Source organism: Cricetulus griseus, chromosome 5 (assembly GCF_003668045.3).
Source record: "Cricetulus griseus strain 17A/GY chromosome 5, alternate assembly CriGri-PICRH-1.0, whole genome shotgun sequence".
Classification (NCBI taxonomy): domain Eukaryota; kingdom Metazoa; phylum Chordata; class Mammalia; order Rodentia; family Cricetidae; genus Cricetulus; species Cricetulus griseus.
Window position 1 is genome coordinate 169,031,589 of NC_048598.1, and position 25,064 is coordinate 169,056,652.

The 25,064-nt window shown below is 41.7% G+C and overlaps 1 protein-coding gene across 1 annotated transcript in view; it reads right to left on the bottom strand.

The window, feature by feature from the left end:
- Nucleotides 1-1,113: 1,113 nt before the first annotated feature.
- Slc26a4 (solute carrier family 26 member 4) overlaps nt 1,114-25,064 on the bottom strand; it is a 47,009-nt gene continuing 23,058 nt past the window's right edge. The window contains exons 8-20 of the mRNA XM_035445882.1: nt 22,864-23,011; nt 21,411-21,524; nt 17,443-17,520; nt 17,227-17,322; nt 16,869-16,975; nt 14,127-14,196; nt 12,840-12,932; nt 10,759-10,854; nt 9,957-10,187; nt 8,159-8,213; nt 7,088-7,233; nt 3,924-4,007; nt 1,114-1,636 (exon numbers count right to left, since the gene is read on the bottom strand). Of these exons, the coding sequence (XP_035301773.1) occupies nt 1,613-1,636; nt 3,924-4,007; nt 7,088-7,233; nt 8,159-8,213; nt 9,957-10,187; nt 10,759-10,854; nt 12,840-12,932; nt 14,127-14,196; nt 16,869-16,975; nt 17,227-17,322; nt 17,443-17,520; nt 21,411-21,524; nt 22,864-23,011 (1,342 nt within the window). The 3' untranslated portion in view covers nt 1,114-1,612. The remainder of the gene's footprint in view (nt 1,637-3,923; nt 4,008-7,087; nt 7,234-8,158; nt 8,214-9,956; nt 10,188-10,758; nt 10,855-12,839; nt 12,933-14,126; nt 14,197-16,868; nt 16,976-17,226; nt 17,323-17,442; nt 17,521-21,410; nt 21,525-22,863; nt 23,012-25,064) is intronic.

Consider the following 25,064-nt stretch of genomic DNA (forward strand, 5'->3'; position numbering starts at 1 on the left):
AGCAGCAACAGCTTTTCAGGTTCTGCAGTCATTTGAACAAAACTGTAGAGACATCCAGCACTCTCCATTAAAAAAAAAAAACAAAAAACAAAAACAAAACAAACAAACAACAACAAAAAAAAGTAAAAAACAAAATCCCAGAAAACAGCACAGTTCTGTTACTCTTGTGGTACTTGGCACCATTTTTTTTTTTTAAATTAGCTTCTCAGTCATCATCTGGGAGGAAACCATTCTCCATTTACACAATGGAGTACTACTCAGCAGAAAAAAACAATGGAATCTTGAAATTTGCAGGAAAATGGATGGAACTTGAAGAAACCATTCTGAGCAAGGTAACCCAATTACAAAAAGACAAACATGATATGTACTCACTCATATGTGGACCTGCTTTATGATACATAGTAGTGATGGTGCTTTATCAGAGCTGTTTTTAATGATGCTGCTCAGAATGTTTGTTTGTTTTTGAGACAGGGTTTCTCTGTTTAACAGTCTGGAATCATTCTGTAGAACAGGCTGGTCTCAAACTCATAGAAGTTTTTCTGCCTCAAGTGCTGGGATTAAAGGCGTGCACCACCACCACCAGCCATATTAGATATTTTAAAAATATGGTATCACTATGTAGCACAACAGACCATGAACTCTCGGTCCTCTTGCCTCAGCACTTCAAGGCCTAGGAGTACAGGTATGCACCAACATGCCTGGCTTTCATTTTAGACCTTATGTAGAAGAGAGTTTATCTGCCATTATGCAAGGAGCACTTATATACAAAAAGTAAGCTAAGGCTGCATTTTAAAAATAGAAATCATAGGATTGGAGTGATGGCTCAGTGCTTAAGAGCATTTGCTGCTCTTGCAGAGGACCTGGATTCAATTCCCAGCACCCTTATAGCAACTCCCAACCATTTATAATGCCATTCCCAGGAAATCTGATGCTCTTTTATGACTTCTTGGGCACAAGGAACATATGTGGTGCACAGACATATATATATATATATGTATGTATGTATATGTATATATATATATGTGTGTGTATGTATATGTATATATATATGTGTGTGTATATATATGAACAAAATACTCATTTACAAAATAAATCTAAACAAAATTATTTTTCAACTATTGGTTTTATTTTTTTAAGTTCATTAATGAGTACATTAGTTCACAGATTTCAAGGTCAGTCAGGATCCATCATCTTTCTTTGTGATTAGCCCTTCCTGGCTTGCCTGCCCATAAAGGCTGTTGGGTCAACATTTAACAACTTAACAGGGATAGAGCATACCCTGTGGACACAACAAACCTGTCATGGTGCCAGCAGCACTGAGCACTGTCACTAGGTCCCAGACATTACTGATTTTCAGGGATGATTCTCATGGTTTTTGGATACTTTAGAACTAAGCTATGTGTTTTCTGTATTAAGACATAGAAATGACCAGTGTTTCTTGTGCAATGCCTAAGAAGTTTTTTTAAAAATGTAGATATTTTTAACATAGCAGTAAAAGGATGGCTGATTAAGTACGAAGAAGTGGTCAGTGCAGAGAACACTTGTGGAGAACGACCTGATGGCCAAGTTCTGTCTAGCAGTCCTTGCTGACAGTGACTTCCTGAACCCACTCTCAGGAAGCAAGTCTACGCATGGCCTGTGAAAGAAAAGGGAAACAAAATATTGACCAACTTAGTTCTCTTTAGGTGTACATTATCGTTTTTTAAAATATGTTTTTCTAGTATTGGTTGCTTGATTTTACCCAGGTATGTGTTATTAAAAAAAAAAAAAGGAGAGAAGACAATTTCAGCTCTCATCATACTTCTAATTGGATTTATGTAAAGCAGTTATCATTGTTCATTAGACACTAAGTCCAAAACCCTACTCTTCACATGCAGCCTCCAATTTTCATCACTCTGTCTAGCCATCTCGATTTTACATTTAGATACTGAAATGAAACAGGTTTGTGCTGACTGATTCAGGAGTAGCTCACAGGCCTTTCTGGTTTCAGATCTCAACTGCTACAATGCTTCATGACCTTAGAGGCCATGGCTGAGTGGATCGTTCTTTTTTTTTATCATTTTTTTTTATTTGAATTACAAACAAGATTGAATTACATGACAATCCCAGTTCCCTTCTCCCTCCCTTCCTCCCCTACCAATACCCCCCCCCAACTAAAGCCCTACCTATCACATATCCTTTCTGCTAATCTACACCCGACTCAACCTTTCTTGAACGGATCCTTCTATGTGGAAATTAGTAACTATCTATTCCACAGTGCGGCAGCCACTCAAGTTTATTTATTTATTCATTCATCCATTTATTTCTTGGGGGTAAAATCTCTAGCCCAGGTTGGCCGCAAGCTCCAAATGTAGCTGCAGATACCCTTCAGCTTCTAATCTTTCTTGCCTCTACTTGCAAAGTACTGGAATTACAGGTGTCTATTTATTCTGTGCTGGGAATCAAATCCAGGACCTCATAGGGTCATAAATTACAAGGGTTAAAGGATTTCTTGGTTTAATTATGACTTCCATAGTCTTATTAAGCTGATGGGCCAAGACACCAGGCTTGTGGTGTTCATTCTGACATTACTTTCTTCCATGAAATTATCTGCCTGACTTTCTTACAGAGGTTTGAATGTTACCCAGTACTTTTCATCAGGACCTGCAAAGCCATCATAGCTTGCTTATCAGACTTGTCTACAAAACAGAGTTAAAACTGTTAATAAAGTGGACCAAAATGCAACCTAACAGAACTGAATGTGATCTTGCATTTGAGATAGAACTCAATTGCCTAAGGATGAATGGAGAACCCAGGTCCATCATAGTTTGTGTGAAAATGCATGTGTCTGACTCTTGTTCAGCAGAGCTCAAGATTTTGATGTACCTATAATAAAAACAGACACATGTTCTTTAAATATCTCCATGAGCTCAAAATGGTCATGGTTGCATGGTTTCCATGGCACCCTAACTACTTGTAGGTCCTCTTGTTGGCCAGTAAAACACTGGCAGACTGCACGTCTATGAAGACATAAGAAAAGAAAAAGCTGCTCTGGGAGTCTGGTGGAAGCAGAGATGCTATCAATAAGCAATGGCCTGGCCCAAGGGAAGGCCTGTGCTACCAGGGCAAGCATAGCTGGGTGGTTATTATAGAAAGACCATGTTCACTTTCATAGGCACAATTAAAAGGGACTTCTATCCATGGAAACTTCCTTTGGGAAGTCACTGGTTGCCAGTGTCTGGAAATTTTCACAGAGAATCTAAATTAAGTGAAGATTAGGCTGGCCTTGAACTCACAGAGATCTGCCTGCCTCTGTGCCACCAATGCCCGGCCCTCAAGTTAAAATTCTTTTAATTACTTAGCCTTTTGGCTAAGATCAAGTATCAAAGTTATTTTTATTTATATCCTTTGCTAATTTCATGATCAAAAATGACTTGATCTTCCATTGTTGCTCTCATTTCGCTTAGATATAAAACCCTGAAGTTTACTCAGATTCTCCAAGTTCTGTCAACATTCCTAGGAACAGTGTGACGGCACAAGCACCTGAAGCAGCCTCAGCCTGGTGAAGAGGAAGTGTGTAAGCCGCCATCAATCAGGTGGAGAAAGCGCTGAGGCCCTGAGTTAGAAATCTCCTGCCCCCCTTCCTTTCCCCAAAGCCTCCAGTCTCTAGGAAGAGGTGTGTTTTGAGTTCAATATAAAATCAGAACTAGCCCTATGGCTACCAGTCACTGGTCATCTCTGTGCCTGAGACTAAAGTTCCCCAAGTCCTTGTCACCCTTGAGTAAATTTCCTCTTCCCACTTCTCCTCCTATGAGCTATCTATACCTTTCAGGACGCTTTTTGGATTTTTCCCTTGGTGGCTCTTAAACTACTCACTGCTTGTTCACTCCATTTGTTCAATATTAAATCCAATTATTTTTTATATAAGAAGATAATGATCATACCTCATCCTGAACATCAAGTTCTTCCTCATTCTTCTCTGCTTCCATCAGACCAAGAGGATCTTTACAGTCTTGAATGAGAGTGATCTTGACAAAGAACATGCACAGTATTTATTGGAAATACAATAGTATCCGATGTAGCACACACCACTGAAAACAGTTTACTGTCACCTGTCGTCTATAGACTTCAGAGTCCTCTTCTGATTTCATGTTCTTTCATAGTTCTCATCTTAGGATTGTCCCTCTACCATTGTTTTTTTGGGTTTTTTTTTTTTGTTTTGCTTTGCTTTTTACATTCAAACTGGTCCAGTTTTCACTGTGTAAAATCCTTTTACAGCTCTCTTCTCTGCCTCTGAAGTATGTGCCTCTCAACAAGACATCCGCAACCGGGCAGTCAGTACTACTTGTCTTCTGACAGCTAAGCTAAGAACACTTGGTGCAGCTTTGAGCACACTTTGATTATACCACCATGTACTGGTGACTGAGGACAATATAGGATCCCAACTTTAACTTAGTGGAATTTAATTTTATTAGAGGAGGAGTTGACTGTTTAGGACATTTCTGCTTTTTAGAGGTAATATATTGTTTAATCATCTATACAGAGGACATCAATACAACTTGCATTTGTCTTGTTCATAGACAAATAGAAGGATATTTCTAAAGCAACATAAAATATATACTAAAACTAAAATGCCATCCTATAGTACTGGCTTTCTACTTTTCATTTCACAGCCTGTGCCCTTTATTGATGTGAAAGTCAGTTAGAAGGCCAAGACCCTATATGAACAGTGTTAATGTGATGGGAATCATAGCTACAGATTGTGGCTATTCTAGGATAAATCTTAGAATAGATCAGAGGGTGGAAGGGGCTCTTATCTGTGCATCTAAATATCCTTCTGAACAAGCGACTTTCTGAAGGGAAGGAAACCACTGGAGAGGATGGATCAGGGTTCATGGTAGATTCTGTGAGACAGGCAAAGTTCCCAGTCTCACTGGAGCCAGGAATGCTCTGCTCACCTCTAGATAACAGAGACTGAAAGTGAAAATCTAGGCCAGCCACTCACAGCACCTCACTGACTGAATCAATCTAGTCTGACACACTTCTCATAGCTTCATCACATTTGTGGTCTAAGATTTTACATCAGAATGGGTGCTAACAATTCACATAACTGCTTTCCTGTGTGACCTCAAAAGCTATATGAGCCAGCTTTGTTTTTAATCTAGGGTTAGAAATTTTTAAATGGGATAGGAAACAAAGGTGGTGCATTTTAGATTAGCATCTTACATGTAGCTTCCCTTTTTTAATGAAAAAAGAAAGTTTTAGTTATCTTATGTGTGTGTGTGTGTTTTGTCTACATATATGTATGTGTGCCAAGTGTGTGTCTGGTACACACGGAGGTCAGAAGAAGGTATCAGATCTCCTTCAACTGGAGTTACAGTTGGTTGTAAGCCACCTTGGGAATGCTAGAAACTGAATCCGGGTCCTTTGGAGGAGTAGCCAGTGCTCTCAATCACTGAGCCATCTCTCCAGCCCCTAGCTTTTCTTTTTAGTAGGTGTGGACACTTGTGTATTTTTTTTTTTTTTTGGTTTTTTTTTTCGAGACAGGGTTTCTCTGTGTAGCTTTGGAGCCTATCCTGGCACTCTCTCTGGAGACCAGGCTGGCCTCAAACTCACAGAGATCCGCCTGCCTCTGCCTCCTGAGTGCTGGGATTAAAGGTGTGTGGCACCAATGCCCGGCTGGACACTTGTGTATTTAAGGTGGACACTTTCAATAGCTTGGGCCACTCTGTTCACCAAGAATGTTAGTAGAGCATCCTCTGTACTGACAGATAAAAAGAATAATGCAATAGTTTCTAGATTTGTTTTACTTCCAATACCAACTTCTAATTTGTAGTAAAAGATCTGCTTATCTTAGCCTTAGAAAACATAAGTGATACAATATGATTATGTTACAAGGATAGTTGTTTTTCATAAATGTTGATGATGATTTCATTGGAAAATGTCCCTCATAGGTTCATGTATTTGAACATTTAGTCCCTAGTAGGTAGCACTGTTTGGAGAGGTTATGGAACTTTCAGGTGGTGAAGCCTTGCTAGAGAAAGAATGTCACTGGGGGCAGGCTTTGAGGTTTCATAGCCTTGCCCCACCTCCTGTCCTGTCTTTCTGTGAGTGGATGAAATGTGACTAGCCAGCTTCCAGCTCTTGCCTCTGTACCATGCCTTCCCTGCCATTTTGGACCTCTGGAACCATAAGCAAAAATAAACTCTTAGTTGTGATATTTTTATCACAGAAACAGGAAAGAAACTGCTACAGTGTCCCAAATTCCCTGTGAAAGGATCATGAGAAATGCGGCTCCCATTTAGGCCTACCTGTAAGCCCAAGCAGGGAGTCCAAGCAAGTTTGCCTCTTTTTGTTATTTGAAAGGAGAACTGACAAAATAAGGCTTATAGTAAATTGTAGTGTTTTACATTTTGTGGGAGAAAATGAACCTAGATTTGTTTATGGTTTTGTTTGTATGGGAGGGCTGTACTTGCAAAGGTTGATATCAGGGTGTTTTCCTTTGTTGCTCTCCATCTTATTTTTTGTCATAGGGTCTCTGATTAAACATGGAATCATTGTTGCTATACTGGCTGGCAGAGCCCTGGAATTCACCTATTTCTACACCGGAACAGTGGGGTCCCAGGCACATATACCACCAAGCCTGTTTTTCTGATGTTTTGCTTATTTGTCTTATTTGCATGGGTGCTGTGGGGCTGACTCAGACCCTTATACTTGCACAGCAATCAAGCCTTCGCCCATTGGTCAGTCTTCCCAGTCCTTCATTTTTTTGATCTTTGTTTTTCAAAAAGCTCTTATGAATTGAATCTTAACTTTGTAAATGAAGGATTCCCCACTGGTATAATATACAATTACATTTATGCACACACATCACGAAACTCTGAAATGCAATACTGTCTTCTAAAAAAGCATCACAGGTAATGCCATCTTGGTTTTGGACACAACCAGGAACCTTCCTAGAAACTACCTTAGTCCTCCAGTTTTCCCAGAAATAAATGGTTTCTATCCCCACTTCACTGATGAGAAACTGGCTCTTAGAAGTTCAACAGATGGCCTGCAAGCCAGAGGTTAGGCTGGCTTTCAGACTAGAGTTAGGTGAAATGTTTACCGTCTCTAGAAGGGAATCCTGGCCCTCACGGGATTTAACTTGGTTCTTCAGATAGAGTATAGCATCATGAACCGTCAGAAAGAATCTGTCCTTTCTAATGTTGTCATCAAAGAACCCACACTGTTCCATCTTTTCTAGCACATCGTCTGCAAGGAAAAAAGGATGCTTAGTTGCTAGAAAGAGGATTTTGTAACATCAAATGATACCATTTTTTGGTAGCACATTGCACTGTTTTCTCATTTCTAAACTGTGACCCTGCTCTAACATAGCTATCTTTCTTTGCCATCAACACACAGAATGGTTATCCCACAGTTCATTGCAGTCTGTCTTGGTGAACCTTTTGCCAATCCAATGTTCCCATCCCCTAGTTGCTGTGACCTTGGCTGCTGGCTCACAGCTGTACCCTTCTCTGGCCACAGGGAGCTGTCTAACTTGAAGAGGCCTGCTGGGGGTGGTGGGCACCCCCACATACCTGACCTGTATCCACTGACTGACAGATGAGGATATAAAGGGGGGCTTTGCATAACCACCCCGTCCCACACTCCCTCAAATACTTGTGCATAAATCCCCATCTCAGGCTCTTTGAGAGAACTTACCCTAACCCTGGCACCGTCCTCTACATACAGACAAGTCACAGAGACTCATAGCCATGGTATTTCTCCTGTTCCAAGAGATCTTAGTTGTCTCACCTCTGCTATCCCCAAAACAATGGTCCCATAATCACTAGCACCACTGTCAGGAAACAAGTTTCTTCTATACTTTGCCAGCTCTGTGGCACAAATTGGAAGAAATCTCTTTCCAAGCTCAAAAATACTCTAAGCTACTGTAATCGGTACAGAGTTGCTTGTAGTGATGAAAAGTTTTGGAAATAGCACACAATTATTTAATATTGTGATTAACTACATATTTAAAGGTAACTAAGATGGCATTTTCTTAGACATCTGTATTACAATACAAAATAGTTTTCTTTTAATTTTGTTTGACTTTTAGAAGGCCTTCAGACATCATATATTCACATTCCAAGGGAGGAGACGTGGAGCAAGTTAGATAGATGTGCACATAGGCATTTACCTTGGAGCAAAGCAAAGTACACATTCACATCAATTCTCTGAAATTCTTTGACAATCTAAAAATAGAAAAGAATTTAGCCATATTGAAACATTTGCTCAGAAGAAATGTCAACATTTCTATGGTTAGTCAAGACTTTGAGGAGAGTTTATTGCTGGAAACCCACAGATATCTTCAGCTGGATATGATGCAGCATATAAAGATGTATGTGTGTGTGTCTTAAGAAACTGCATACCAAGTAAGGTAGCTCATGAAGGTAATGCAAGGAATCCTTTATTTCAAGGATTACATAGCAAGACCTGTTTTGAAAAAGACAGGGAAAGAACAGCATCCATTGTAGGATAGCCAGCCATTCACAACACAGGGGCACTCAATAAATATTCGTAGAAGAAAGGAAACAGGAAGTAGCTAGGCTCCCAAATAGTTCTTACTCACTGGAACAAAAAGTATAAGACTTATCAAAAAGTAAAATCTCACTAAACATCCAGGTCTTTGTTTTAAATGTACCAGTGTCAAATATCTTGATTGCACTTTTGTACCATAGTTTTTTAATACCATATATCCCTCTAATATCCCTCAAAACTAAATGTGAATTTACAATGACCATTAAAAGTTTTATTTAAGAAAAAAAACAAATCCAGACCCTAAGCCTGTGAGCAATAGCAATTGTCACTATAACATAAGCAACTATTCAAGTGTGGAACATACTCTGGCATTAGAACTCTACAAAGTCATTAAACCAACTGGCCAGTATAATCCCTAATGTGTCTGATTCACTGCACAGAGGGAGATAAACAACAAAGAGCCAGCATGTGTTCTCAAATGAGCTAACAGACCTGCTGAGAGAACAGAACCTCACAGCATATTCTCACAGTATTTTGCCAAGTGTAATTACTTACCTACCTAGCACCCAGACCCTGGAATCAGTTTCTGCTCCTGCAGTGGTAGCCCTCAGCTAAGCTGAAACTAGACCGGAGACTGTTTCCTGAAAAATATATCTGATGTTGGTGCCTTACCCTGCTGACTTCTCTGTCTGACCCTCTTGATACCTATCCGAAGCCTCATCTAAATTTGACTCTTGGGATAACCCCTATTTAAAGTCATTTGGAGAACCTACTGCAGTTGTTTGTGCTAGTATTTACTGTTTGCCTTCTCTACTCAGGCAACCATGCCTGCCTCAACACATGAGTCTTCTGCTCAGTGGAACAATTAGCACACATCAAAGCATCAAATGAATGAAACTGAGCCTCTGCTACTGTTCTTGGTCTGCGAATGCCTGTGTCCTGCATGTTGCTCACTCTTGCCCTGACTTCCTGGGTATGACCCAAGGCCTTCCCTTGCTTCTTCACAATGCCTGCCTCTGCTCGTCCAGTCCTATTGCTGTTCCACAACAAGTAGCATATAACACTTAACACAAACTGTACTTTTCTTTGTTTTCATGGTCCATTTACATTCTCAGAAAAAGAAAATATACTAAGTGTTAACATCTTCTAAGAGATGTCTGTGTGCCAGACACTCTTCTGAGTTCCTATGGAATAAATACCATCATTACATATATATTACAAAAGAGGAAGCCAAGGCACAGGCAGACTAAGAAACTTGTTCTTGGTAGTGGAGGCAGGACTCACCTCACAGAGCCTGACTCCAGAGCTCATGCTCTATTGCCAAAAAGGAGGAAGGGGAGAAGGAAGAAGAGAGAAGAAAATTCACTTAGAGCCCTTTCACACAGCTGAGTGACCCATTCCATCACTTTATCCTTGCTTGTACCTCAAGTCTGCCGTACAGACAACCAGAATCTCACCATTCGAAGTGACCTCACTCCGACCACATCCAGGAAAGACACGGCTCCACAATCCAGCACCAGGCTGTGGATTGGCACTTTGGGGACATTCACTTTAACCGGGAGTTCAGAGTTCCAGTCCACTTGAATCTCAATTTCTTTGGTTGGGATATCAAGTTCCTCTGGCTCGTCAATGTCTTCATCAGGTTCAAAAGCATTATTTGAAGAGCCAACATCAGTTATGATCCCATTCTAACAACGAAAACACCACCAACTTTAATGTCAATAATACAAAACACCTTTCATTAACTCATCCCAAACCTTTTAAAAGTCCTGCATGAACTATTTAGAAAAACAAAATTGCAAGGGGATGCAGTGTTGAGGAGTAGATTTTCCTGCCTTCTATGTTTTGATGCTCTCTAAGAAGAAAATGGAAGAATGAGGCGCTAAGAACTTGGATTTCTGGATGATTGTGGGACTTTCCCAAGAGATACAGGAAAGTCACAGCAAAAACTGTGAAAGTTCATGAAATTACCATTGCAGTTTTCTGGCATTGAATTTGTATTTTGTTCTCAGTAAAAATAATGTTTAAAAATGAGTACAGATGCTCATTTTGAATGGGGCCTACTGTTTTGATGGAGCTCTCCTGGTTTCATTTACCCACCTTTCCCTGGAACCTACAGAACAGACCATTTGTTCTTTGATATCTGTTTGTCATCTGCCCTGTGCATTTGGATACCAAACAGAGTGGCTTTAATTTTAGATCATCTAACGGCTTTCATCAGAGAAAGGACCTAGAAGGAAAAGAAAGATGTTGCCTCACCTTTGTTGCCCTTAGTTGTCCTTTTTTGATGAGTTTCTGTATTCTCCTCAATGCTTTCAGCCTCTTATTATATACTCTAATGGCATCAAATCCAACCTTTGAAGATAAATGTCAGTCACTTAGCATGTCTGGTTCTTAATGTCTCATGGCATTTGTTATCAGAGGGGCTGTTTCTCCTTCACTGTTAGCTAGTGTGTGTGTGGGGGGGGGGGTATGTGCACGTGAGTGCCAATGTCCAAGGAGTCCCGAGGAGGGTGAAAGATGCCTTGCAGCTGGAGTGACAGCTGGTTGTGAGCTCCCCTACTGATTCTTCAAAGATCAGTAAGTGCTCCTAACTGCTGAGCCATCTCTCCAGACCCCAGAATGGCTATTTCTTAAAAGATACTATTTTGAAAGAAATCCTGTCAGAAAAAAAAAAAAAGTGAGGTCTAAGACAGTAGACTCCTCTTCACTGCCAGGCATCCCACCCCACTAGAGATGAGGAGGGAAGACTAGCAGATTAAAGGCTCTAAGCCAGTATAAAAGACAAAACCGGGGGCAGGGGACTGTTTATCTTTAAGTCTGTATTTTCTTGATGTTACTAAGCCACTTTGTTAGTGGGGAGGGGGTCTGTTAGCTTCCCTTTGAGCTAATTTACTCTGGAAACAGGAATATAGCACCCAGAGGCAAACTGAAAGTCCCAAGCAGGCACAGCACTGGTGACAAGAACCTTCTACCCCTTTACCACACTGATGCTTCTGACTCTTTACTCGAGCAGGGCAACCCCTGCCCGCTCCTCCACGCTCTCCTTCTCTCAGCTAACACACTTCCCAGACACCCAGCATACCCCTTCCTCACACCACTCGTTGATGAGTTTCATGTCAACTTGACACAGACTAGAGTCACTTGGGAAGAGGGACTCTCAACTGAGAAAATATCTCCCTATGACTGGTCTGTATACAAATCTATCAGTGATTTTCCTGATTAATAATTCATGTGGGAGGACCCAGCCACCCCTGTGGGCAGTGCCACCTCGGGCCAGTAGTCCTGAGTTGTGTAAGAAAACAATCTGACAAAGCCACGAAGAGCAAGCCAGTAAGCAGCGGTCCTCCAAGGCCTCTACATCAGTTCCTGCACTGACTTCCCTCGCTGATGAAAGTAACCTGAGAGTTCTAAGGCGACATAAACCCTTTCCTCCCCAAGTTGCTTTTGGCCATGGTATTTTATCCCAGCAATAGACACCTAAAAGACATCCAATGTCTGCAAGTAAAACTTCTTTTATTAATTTATTTTCAAAAATATTGTATTTATGTGTATGTAGATGTACTTGTGTGCACGGTACCCATGGGGGCCAGAAGGGATGCCAGGATCCCTTGGAACTGTATTTGTTTGTATTTATGAGCCATTTGATGGGAGTACAGGATGCAAACTTCTTCCTTCTGTCAGAAAATATTCTTACCAGTTAAAACTATTTCTTAAAGAAACAAACCTAATACATGCCAGCAAAACTACATATTTTATGAACGAAACTATTTTTCAACAAAAATTCTTCAAGGCACAGTATTGTTTTGAATAGCTGTATCTATTTATGAAAAGCAGCTGGATTCTCTTACCTGCCTCTGCTGGAGCAACCTGTTCACACAGCCTCTGGAACTCAGCAAATCCTAGCCTTCTGCCTCTATGCTTCCTACCTGCGTGCCACAGAGCCAGCTCCAAATCCCTGTCCGTTTCCCCTTCCCCTTCCCTCCTCGCCTCCTCCCTCCCATTTTTTAGGTTATATGTATGAAGCATAGATGTTATGACATAGTTGTTTGTTCATTATGTATTTTGCTTTTGTAAGACTAGGTCTAAGTCTGTAACCTTGGCTAACCTATAACTTATTATGTAAACCAGGCTGACCTCAAATTTACAGTAATCCTCCTGCCTCAGCTCTTAAATGTTGGGATTACAGGTATGTATTGCCATACACCATGCCACAACATAATTTTTAATGCCCACACAGAGAACCAAGCCAAGACCTTATTCCTTGTTGGTCCCAATAAATAAGTAAAATCTGAAAATAAGTTTTTTTTAAAAAAAACTTGTAGGAATAAAATACTTACTGTGGACTTGACACATTTTTTAAAACCATCAACATTGCCATAAAAAATGGGACTAGAAAATCTCAGAATCTTCACTCCTTCAGGCTCTTCAAGCTGGCATTTTAAAACAGGAGGAGAGAGGGAGGGTGAGAGGGGGAGAAAGACAAAGAGGGGGGATTAAGAGGGGGAGGGAGGGAGAGAGAGAGGTTAAATAAGACACCTCAGATCCTCAGCTGAAGTTCTACCTGCAGGGGTGGCACAGTCACTCACAGGTGTTGACAACACCATGGCCGGCTCCTCTGAGATGGGGGTCAATGGGCTAAGAAGATGCCCAGAATCAGAGGCTGTGGAATCAGAGTCAGAATCAGAATCTCGTAGGTGGCTGCTACCCATATGAAGAAAGTGGCTTTACAGGCCATGTGACTGGTCTCCAGCCTCCACTACTGACAGTTAATTTCGCTAAAATTCTTTGCCGCAGGGTGGGGTGGGGGTGACAAAAGGGATCTGGTGAGTGTGGGGGGAGGGGGGGGTTTCAGAAATTTTGCCCTACCATGATTTTTGTTTGTATCCTAACACAGAGTAGCTGCTCCAAAAGTGAATCCCACAGTCTTAAGCAGTCACAGACATCTCAGTTTGTCCCTTGCATATGAGAACATGAGGCTGAGTGGGTAAAGTCTTGCCAAGACAGAGCTTAGAATCAGGAGCTCCCAAACTTGGGCTAGGTTTCCCTGCTAAGCCACAAAGCTGAACATTGGCATTGAGTGGTGTAGCTAGCTGTACATCTCTTTTACTACAGTTCTGCTTGTGAGCCACACCCAACTCCCATTGTGATGCACAGTTTTTTTGCTTTCATTTCTTGGTTCATATATTAATTATTTCTTTCAATTCCAGTGATTTAAAAAATGCCAAATAAAACTTTGGTGATTGAGAGCTGGAAAGACCTCTTGTTAAAGCTGAATAAAGGAATCTAACAGAGACTTCAGGCTGTTTCATACAGGCTATGGATTCCAGACAGAAACGTGGCTTTTATTACATGCCTGGAAGTAATCTAATTGCATGTTATATTTAATCCCTCATGATCATCCCCCCAAAATAGCATTCAACTAGTATGGTCAGAATTCCTGTATTCAATTTATAACGAAAGGCACATTAAATCCAAAGGCACTCCCAGTTTGCTGATGAACTTTCACAACAGACATCTTGGCTTGCACCTAGCAGGCTAAGAGAAAAATCTGGTATCTTCAATCTTGGTATTCAAGGAGTCAACAGCAAGCCCTCCTGTGACAAGCGTCTCACAAGGGCACTTACATTTTTGTAATGTGCGATACTTCTATAGATGTCTGTGCTGGGGATACTTCCAAGGCCGTTCCATGATGGGCTGCAAGAAGGAAAATGGACATCAGGATTTTTTTTTTTTTTTTTTTACAACAGTCACTTTTTTCAACTACAAAGTTAAAAGGAGATAACAGCTATGAAAGAGAACATCATTCTGGTGTTTTGAACTCTGTCTTTATTGCAGATGACATTTTCCTGTATCTAACTCTGAAATGAACAGCTGGTGTTTGCGTGGAACTGAAGAAAGAGGAAGTAACTGTGAGCCTCTTCTGATGGCTGGGAGATAATGAGCACTTTCTTGTGCATAATGATTATGGGGAAGTGCCAACCTTTCTCACATGCTAAATCGCCTGGAAGCCCAACCATAACTCTGAATGGCCAGCACTATTATCTTAGTTTTATTAGTTCATAAAAAGATGTTCAGAGAGGAGTTAGAGAAGCCGCTGAGAATAGGACACACAGGTTTCCTCTTTAAAATATGGATCTGTGGCTCCTCCCACTTCTTTGTGACTTTGCAACCTCCTAATGGAGTATGGTGTCTGCAAGTGATCAGATTAGTCCTTGTTTTAGAAATGGCAGTCTGGGTGAAACGAGTCATGCCTGCTGACCAGACCGCTGATTTCCTGTTCCTGGTGCAATCAGATAAAACCCATGTTTCTTCAGCTATGACTGGTGACATATGCTGAATGCAATCCCTGGAGAAGGACTAAGCCCCTGCAGAAGGACTGTCTGTCGGAGGTCGGTTCAGCATTGTGCTCTCTGGATCAACATTATAATTACTGGAAACTAAATACTGTGAAGGGTACTGCTTTTCATTGGGTAGGATCCTGGTTACCAAACCAGCAACTAAAGCGTACCACCAAGTTTTCCCTTGGCTCACAACAACTGAGCTCATTTTTAAGTTAAAGCTCATAAGTTAATCTTTCTCTTAAAAACAAAACAAACAAACGGACAATCAGCACAAGAGGCAGTGTCGACCACAGACAGCTTCTTCACTGTTCCCTAGCAGCAAACTGGGCCCTCTGGAAGGTAATGGACCCTTTCAGAACCCTGTGCTCCCAGCATGTGAGAGAGACAGCCACAGGCCTTTCAGGTAGGCACCACCATGCCAGGAGAGGGAGGGAGGGAGCAGAGAGGGCTAGTGTGTGGGATAGGAGAGGGAGGGAGGGGAGGGCTGGTGGGTGGGGTAGAAAAGGGAAGAGGAGGAGGGCTGGTGGGTAGGATAGGAGAGGCCGCCCATGCTAAGCTGATGATGCCAAGAAGCCAGATGTCTGTCTGCAAAGTCGAGGAAAAACTAAAGGGGGTGGGGCTGTGCTCCCCCAAGTCCGGGTGGACACATAACTGAAACCAAAGTCAGAACAAAACCATCCCCACCACAGATAACCTGCCTTCAGCTTGCCTCACCTGCCCTCATAGGCGGTTCCACCATATGACTCATAGCCGGCTGCTCCCACTGAGCGTATGAACTAATCTTATTTACTTCACATAATTGGGTATGTGCCTCATTTGTCAGATTTGAATGAATCCTGCCTGTAATAACCATTTTAAAGCTCCCAGCTGCATTAGTTACTAGCTTCAAAAAAAGTAAAATAGGTAAGAGCATATTGAGGAGCTGATTTGTTCTGTGCTGGTGCCCCTTTCTGTGCCTGGTGCCCAATGCCTGTAATACTCACCCAATTTAAAAATTATTTCAACAAAGCAAGTTCAGTCTTTGGGTGATCTGTGTGTCTTCACTTTAGCACAGCCAAAGGAGAGCAGAGTGGGACATGTGAGTAAGGGCATAGATTTAGGGGTGAGATGCCCTGGGATTTAAGTCTGACAATTGGTAATTGTAGGCATTAATAAAGATCTTTAAACCGGGTGTTGGTGGCGCACACCTTTAATCCCAGCACTCGGGAGGCAGAGGCAGGCGGATCTCTGTGAGTTCGAGCCAGCCTGGTCTCCAGAGCAAGTGCCAGCATAGGCTCCAAAGCTACACTGAGAAACCCTGTCTCTAAAAACCAAAAAAAAAAAAAAAAAAAAAACAACAACAACAACAACAAAAAAAAAAAACCCAAGAAAGATCTTTAAATTTTCTGAGCTTAGGGGCTGGAGAGATGGCTTAGAGATTAAGAGCACTGACTGTTCTTCCAGAGGACCAGAGTTCAATTCCCAGCAACCACATGGTAGCTCACAACCATCTGTAATGAGATCTGGTGCCCTCTTCTGGTGTGCATGCATGCAGATAACTGTATACATAATAAATAAATAAATAAATAAATAAATAAATAAAATCTTTAAAAAGATTTTTTCTGAGCTTAAACTTTCTCACCTGTAGAACAAGGCTGATAAGAGCTATCCAACATTGTAAAGTACTGTGTGTACAAATTATACATTCATTCAATATAAAATTTTATAAAAAGAAGTTGTATCGGGCTGGAGAGATGGCTCAGTGGTTAAGAGCACTGACTGCTCTTCCAGAGGTCCTGAGTTCAATTCCCAGCAACCACATGGTGGCACACAACCACGTTGAATGAGATCTGGTGCCCTCTCCTGGCACGCAGGCACAAGACTGTAAACATAATAAATAAATAAAATCTTAAAAAAAAAAAAAAAAGAAGTCGTATCTATATGTTTATGAAAACAACCTAGGAAAGTTCAGGCTGTGCTGTCTATGAGATACCTGTTTTGGGGGGGGTTGGGTTGGGGTTTTTTTTTTGGTTTTTTTGTACTTACAACTGAACTCTCAGAACCACAGTCAGTAGTCCAAATAAAAGACCAGCTAGCAAACCCAGGTCCAACCCCAGTATGATGGACATTACGCATGTAAACACCCAGATAACCTAGAGGGGAATGGAAATGAAAAAAATTACATGAGCTCATCAGATAACAGTCAAGCGACTGGAAACAAGTCATCTCAAAGATCCAAAACTGACACATACGAGACATCAAGCCTTTGGCTTCTCTACACCACTCTAATTCTGCTCTGGAGCTTTGAAAGTTCAGACTCGCCTTTGGAAATGGGACATAGCGATGAGCTAGGAGCAGCCAGAACTGAGCCCTAGTTAAAGAAAGCTGTGTGGTGGTCACTTACAGCATCGGTCTTATTCTGCTTCCACAGCCGAGGGACATCACACACCTGCATGAACATCCCTTTCAGGTTGGCAATGACAACAGCTGCCAAGACTGACTGCACAGAGACAGCAAAGGCTGTGTTAGTCAAGGCAATGTGTCGGTTTCTAATCTCCCCCTCTTTGCCTGATAACAGTCTAGTAAAGAGAAATTGATGCACAGAAAAGCAGGGTTTTACCTTCTGCAAGGGTTCCAGAAGCTTCCCTAGGGCAACAATGGCAATCATTACAATCCCAGCTGAGATGATGCCAGCAACCTGAAAGACACTTTCCATGAGGTGGGCTCACCACAGGTGAGCATACGAACCTGCACATAGACACACTTAGTATTCCCTCATCTCTCCCTTTCTGCTCAATATTTGGAAAAATAAGCATTATTTGCAAAGCCCATGCAAGCAGTGTATACCCACTATTGCTGAGAAATTAAAGAAAATGTAAAACACCTAAACCTGATAAAGTAAGACTTGTTTGTCTTGAATTTCATTTGACTGGCTGATGCCTATGAGTGTGATTTAGGAGGTCAACCGTCTGGTTGTTTGCCATGCCTTGAGACGCAGACCCTCACATTTTTGAGAATGAACCCCTCTGCTATTCATTAGATTCTTCCACATTGTGGAAGCATCAGCCATAACGATTACTCATGTTGCACCTGTAGCTCATAATTGCCATAAACAACCCAGAGAAAATAAATGAAGCCATCCTATTACAAATTCACAGCGTCACAATGGCACATCACAGCTCCTGTCTCCTCCAACAGTTGTAGGCCCAGGTTCCAAACATTGGCTGCAGCAGTGGAGCAATCACAGGGTAAAGATACTCAGAAACTTTACCTTTGCTGACAAAAAAAAAAAAAAAAAAAAAAAAAAAAGCTCTGCTAAGATCCATAAATAGGAGACAGGCTGAGGGGTGAGACCTATTCCTGGCTTGATCAGTTGGCTTGGCCAATGAATTCTCTGCTGAGACATCATGGGGCATAGCTGAGCAGAAGACTAGAGTCTCTGAAACAAATGAGAAAAGACAGAGAGCCAGAAGCAGACCAGTTAGAGAGCAGAAGGGGACAAGATGAACTGAGCACAAGCACTGCCCATTCATGGTGTCCTAACTAAAGGAAGCAGGCATGGCAAGTTGAAGAGGAGAACATTCATTCCATCTGGTACATTGGTCGTTTATGTTTGCATATGGGTCAGCTTGGGCAATATCATGAATATATAGCTATTAAAAATCTCACTTTGCAAGTGTAACTTCCTTTTTCTATGGTCTTCTGACTCCGTGGTCCAGGTTCCCAGCACCATGGTGAACAGTTGCCTCTTGTGTCTAAGAAGCTAGTGTCCTCCCCCCCTCCTCCCTTCAAGTCCTCTTCCTTCTGTTACTTTCGGATCCACATTTATTGATCCACTTGCATCTAGGCTCTAGGGATTGGAGAGAGCTATATTTGGAGACAGGAACAACTATCTGCACAACTCTGGGCAAGAGATTGGCCATCATTTGCCAAGGATATGGGATAGCAAGTCTCTAATTATAGAGCCAAGGCTAATTTTGATCACGATATTAAAACCTATAAGGGATTAATTACTTGAATTTACTGTACAAGGCTGGTTTGTGGAAAAATGTAGATTTTATATCTTTGGGAAGATTCAATTCCTGGCAAGTTAATTACTATTAAGTGAAAAGGTAATTAGAGCTATGGAGTAATTTGTATTAATTACTTTTCTATGAGCCAGCATAAGTCAGAGTAGGGGTGAGAGAAAGGGCAGGAAGGAAGGGTTAGCTTCTACAGTCCACAAATACAAAGAGCACAGTCAAAGTCCACCAACATTCATTCTTCTGTTTGCTGTTCAACAACTGCCTGGTGCTCCTGGTGCTCCTGCCCAGCACGTGCCACAGACGCTAAAAGGCCATTCCTCCCTCAAGTGGAGAATACTCAGCATTTAGTAGTCAGCGTGTGCTAGGATTTTCCATTGTCTCACTTAGTCCTCACAGCATCCCTTTGAGGTGGGTCTAATTAGTCCCATTCAGCTGAAATTGAGGTTCTGGCACAAAATATGAGAAACCACACAAGAGAACTTGATAGTTTGTTTGGTCACAGGTCCCTGGATTTCTGTCCAAGGTCTTAGACTTTTAACCTTAGAACTTAATATGCTTTCCAGTAATTAAATATCAAGCCATTTCTGCTTGTTTCCTTCTTCAATGCTGAGCTCCTGGCATCCTTCCCTCCTAAATATAATACAGGCCAGTGTATGGCAGAGGATATTAACTTACCAGAATACCATTATCCCTGAGCCCTTTGCCAAAGAGGTCACTTTACACATTATTACTGGGGCAGGCAGCTCATGCCTTGTCTGAGCCTAGAGATAACAGCTACATGAGTAGCTCGGATCCAGCTGCACCCACTTGGGGCCATGTGTCCTGGGGAGCTTGTCAGTGTTCACCCCTACAGCAAGTAGCAAGGGCTCCAGCTGCTTCCAGCTTCAGCTACAACAGGCACAGCTTTGGGATTGAGTGCTGACATACTTCCCCCTGGCCACAGACCCCTGCTTTTGCTTCTTAGAGCATACTGGGCTCCTTTACCTGTTTCCTCCAAGATAGAAATAATTGCAAAAAGCTTTAAAAAAAATCAAAAACAAAAAAGCCCTCTAAGAATTAAAATTAAAATTTGCTTCATTGTAACCAAAAAATTGGGAGAGACCATTTTAATAGGAGAGGAGCATCACATACAGGTGGTGACGTCATCTGTACTAATTTGGTAATGTCATCCATATCGTGGGGACATCAAATGTGCTGTGAGGACATTTACAGTTCTCCCTCAGCAGGTCATGGTTTTCTTGGCAATGCTTTCATCCTTGCACCTCTGCCTCAACAAAGCCTTGAAGACTGTGTGTTTTACAGCAGTTTGGGTTTATTCTCATTTATAGTCTTGGAGTTTTTCTTTCTTTTTTCCTAAATAATTTCTTTCCTATGTCAGGAAGCCAAAGCCTTCTGAGCCTTGACAGGAGGGCAGTCTTAGTCTCAGGCTTGGCTTTCCTATGCATGGGACTGAGTGTGGTTTCAAGCAGACTCGGGAGTATTTTCTGGGCTTTCTGACCAGCCTCAAGGGGAATTAGCCAGGTTTATGGTTACCTTGTGAAAGCAACAACCAAAATCCGTATTTAACAGACAAAATTAAAGCTGTATTCAGAACTTCAAGAACAGAAATATTACTTAGGAAGAAATGCCAAAATGTTACAACAAAATCTTGTCTAACAAATTGTTGTTTGTGGGACTAAAACCCTCTAGAGGACATTGCTGGCTTCTGAAAAGGACATATGAATAGAAAGTACAATAACTGGAGGCTGGAGAGAGCTCAGTGGTTAAGAGCACTGGCTGCTCTCTTCCAGAGGACCTGGGTTCCACTCCCAGCACCCACGTGGAGGCTCCTGGCCATCTGTAACTCCAGGGCCGAGGCATCCAACACCCTCTGTGGCCTCTCAGGCCACTGCACATATGTGATGCTGGTATATATGTGCAAGTAAAACACCTACACACATAAATTTAAAAGAAAATATAACTTGCAAAGCTGCAAAGAGCTTCATTTTCCCACTGTGGTAATGGAGACGGGACTCAGGGCCTCAGACACACAGAGCAAACATTCTTCCACTAAAGCATATCCTCAGCCTTTTTCTCCCCTTTTCTTTTGAGACAAGGTTGCATAACATTGTCCCAGCTGGCCTCAAATTTATTCTGTAACCCAAACAGAGATTTCCTGTATTTGGGATCAATCCTGCCTCAGCCTCCCAAGTAGCTGGAACTACTATCCTGGCCCACCAGGCTAGCTGTGGGATTTTTTTTTTAAACCAGGCTTTTGCTCTTCCTAGATAACAAACTGATAAATAGCATCAGTGTGACTGTCCCTGGTTAACCAGGTTGAGTGTAGAACACCGACACACAAGATTTGGCAATCACAGTTTCAGGAGACCATATACATTGCTTTTAAAGAAGTTTTTGATAAGGATTACGCAAGTCAAAGAGATGAGGCCCAAGTTGGATCAGATGAGGAAACACGAATCTCTCTGAAGGCTGATTGTCCTGTTCACTTCTTATGGAAGCCTCTCTGAGCCACCGTCCCCTTCCTGTTCCCCATTATCAGTGTCATCCCACTGTCACTGCATACCTGTGTCTTTCCCCCAGTGCTCTCCTGGACGGCCGTTCGAGACAGAGCAGTGGTAGCCACAAAACAGGAGAAGAATCCAGAGAAGATGTTGCTTATCCCAAAGGCAACAAATTCCTAAGGGAGAGACTGGGTTACAGTGATGTAGCAAAGAGAATGCTTGCCAGACCCTCATCAAGGATGGCTTAGTGGCTACGGGTACTTGCCAGGCAGACCTGATGACACCAGTTCAACTTCCTCCCTCATATGGCTCATAGAAAAGAGGTGAAAAGAGAGAGACCTGACCCCAAAGTTGTCCTCTAAACTCCATACATGTTCTGTGGCACACATACACAAACACATCATGTGTACACACACAACAATCATTTAAAAGGAAAATAAGTTACCAAGAGTTACTTGGCCAAATGAAAAGCTCTTTGTCTAACTTCATAGTTAATTTTTACATTGCTTTTTGACCTGACTGAATTAGCATTTTTAATTAGTGTTTGTGCTGATGATTTACGACAGAAGCTAGAGTCATTTTGAAAGAAGGAACCTCATTGGAGAAAATACCCCCACCAGACTGTCCTATGGCAAACATAGAGGGCATTTAGTTCTCTCTCTCCCCCCCTCTCTGTTTTTCTAGACAAGGTTTCTTTCTCTGTGTAGCCCTGGATGTCCTAGAACTATCTCTGTAGACAAGGCTGGCCCCCAACTCAGAGATCTGCCTACCTTTACTTCTCAAGAGCTTTGATTAAAGGAATGCACTACTGCTGCCCAGTTTATAGGACATTTTCTTGATTAGTGATTAACTGGAGGGCTCAGCTTACTGTAGCAGTGACATCCCTGGGCTGGTGTCCTGGGTGCAGTAAGGAAGCAGGTTGAGCAAATCATGGGGAGCAAGCTAGTAAGCCACACCCCTCCATGGCCTCTGCATCAGGTTCTGTCTCCAGGTTCCTGCCTTGAGTACTTGCACTGACTTCCCTGGATGATAGACTGCAAAATGTAAGCTGAAATAAAACTCCTTAGGTTGATTTTGGTCATGATGTTTTACCAAAATAATAGAAACCCTGACCAAGATAGTGTTACTCTAGCTTATTTCTTAAGAAACAAGGTGGCCGGGCAGTGGTGGCACACACCTTTAATCCCAGGACTTGGGAGGGAGAGGCAGGCGGATCTCTGTGAGTTCAAGGCCAGTCTGGTCTAAAGAGCGAGTGCTAGGATAGGCGCCAAAGCTACATAGAGAAATCCTGTCTTGAAAAGAAAAAAAAAAAAAAAAGACAAAAAAGAAGCAAGGTGATTTAACTTGCATAATTAAAAAAAATAATTAGCAAGTACAGGAGAGAAAAATCAGCTCAATAAAGGCCAGTGAAAGAAACCATCAGTTTCCTTAGGTGATTCCAATATCTCCCCAGTTGTGTTTTCTTTACTTGTTTTCAGTGTTATAAAACTCAACTTAATAAATAGGTGACCATACCTGGTTCCCGTCGACTAGATAATCATGCTTGGTGGCATAGACTTTTCCTACAGACACTGCGATGGCATAAGCCACCACAGCAATGGAAAAGGATGCAGCCAGCATGTCAGAAAACAGGCCCACAGATGGAAGTGCAGGAGGCAAGAACCTGTGAGGGAAAAAATGTTGTAATGATTTGGCAACTTTTTCCCAACCTTACCAAATGCTGGGTCCACCCAGTTACAGGGTACACACAAAAAGACATGGCCCAAGAAGACAAACACTCATGAGAAGCATAAATAGGAACACCTGCTTTTCTAGTTTTTAACCAGAAGTTAGTGATAGCTCACTGGCTGCTTGAGAAGGCTTTTCGTTGTTGTTGTTTCTTTTTGTTTCTATACCTCTGACATGAATAAATCTTTCACTATGGATTCTTTAATACAACTCCATCCGTGCTATTTCACATGTAACCTTTTTCCTCACACAATTTCACCTTCAAGGTCTTTGGCAATCCAAGAGATTCTAGGTATGTTATAAAATTCAGCCTGTGTGAAAAGATGTCAGTTCTGTTGAAGAGACAAAGAATATATGATACTGAAAGAACTAAACAGAAAATTCTAAAGAGCCATGACATTTAAAAATCTTAATTCAAGAAAGAAACCCTCATCCCACAGTAAATTTACATAATTATAATCATCCTCCACAGTCACTAAAATAACACAACGCTTGTATTTTCACTGACTATGTAACAAAACCAGAGTTTTTCTATAAACTTTTCAAACAAAAATAAACATGTAAACATGATATTGTCCCCAGATGTAAAATTTAGGAGAAAGAGCTTCATTTGCCCACAGAATGTCCATATTGTGCAATCCCAAAAGTCCCCAGCCTTTAAACAAATCCCTCCACCTGTGTATCTTATAATTAAATTTTAAAAAGTGGGAATGGGAGTTTTAGAGACAAACTGTAGAGAAGTTTTGAGCTAGTGAGCTTCTCAGGGTGCTCCTGGACCTGTCTCTCTCATCTTGATGTGAGAACTGCAACCAGAAGACAGAAATGAGTGGCTTGACGTTTTAGTGGGTCCATGTGAGGGACTGTATGATTGGGTAGTAAGACCTGCCAGGGCTCTGCTGTTGTAAGACTTTCTCGGCACAGTTAATTTTCAGACTTCTCCTGCATCCCTTCTCCTGTCCTATGTGTAGGGTCCAGAATGGATCACAGCTGTAGACAGTCAAAATGTTAGAAACGGCCCACACTTGAGTGACTCAGGATCACATCACCTACTAGTCTAAATCTGACCTTAAATCTCACTTAATAGGATGTTTCCAAGACCCAGTCAAGTCTACTTCAAGTAACTAGGACGCTATCAAAGCCAAACCCTGAAAAGATTTTAGTTTTGATAGTAGCATGATGCTCACTGCCTCCATGACTGTAGTGTTCTCCAAATATTACCCAACCGTTAATTACTAGGGTTAAAAATTGTGAGTTAAGAAGTCAAAGGACTCAGTCATTGAGTGACTTTATGACTTTGGGCATGTTGTTTAAATGTTTAGTAGTTAAACCTATAAATTGTTTCGTTGGCTGTCATAGGAAGACTGTGCCCTCTTCTCATGAAATTTAATGAGATATTGTTGTATAACTAGTTAGCTCCTTGCTACTAGTGGTGCTCAGCCTAGGCTGGAAGAAACTAAACCTACCACTTTCCCATCACTACTTCTGCTTTCTTGCTAGACTTCAATGATGTCAACTATTTGTCCGAATTAGTGAAGGCTCTGTCTGCACATCTTCTAATGACCCAATAAAGAATATATTCTAGGGCTGGAGAGATGGCTCAGCGGTTAAGAGCACTGACTGTTCTTCCAGAGGTCCTGAGTTCAATTCCTAGCAACCACATGGTGGCTCACAACCACCCTGAATGAGATCTGGTGCCCTCTGCTGGCATGCAGGCAGAAGACTGTATACATAATAAATAAATAAATAAAATCTTTAAAAATATATATATTCTAGGAGCTGGCGAGATGGCTCAGTGGTTAAGAGCACTGCCTGTTCTTCCAAAGGTCCTGAGTTCAATTCCCAGCAACCACATGGTGGCTTACAACCATCTGTAGTGAAATCTGTTGCCCTCTTCTGGCCTGCAGACATACATGTAGGCAGAACACTGTGTACATAATAAATAAATAAATCTTAAAAAAAGAATATATTCTATTTTTTTGGTTTTTTTT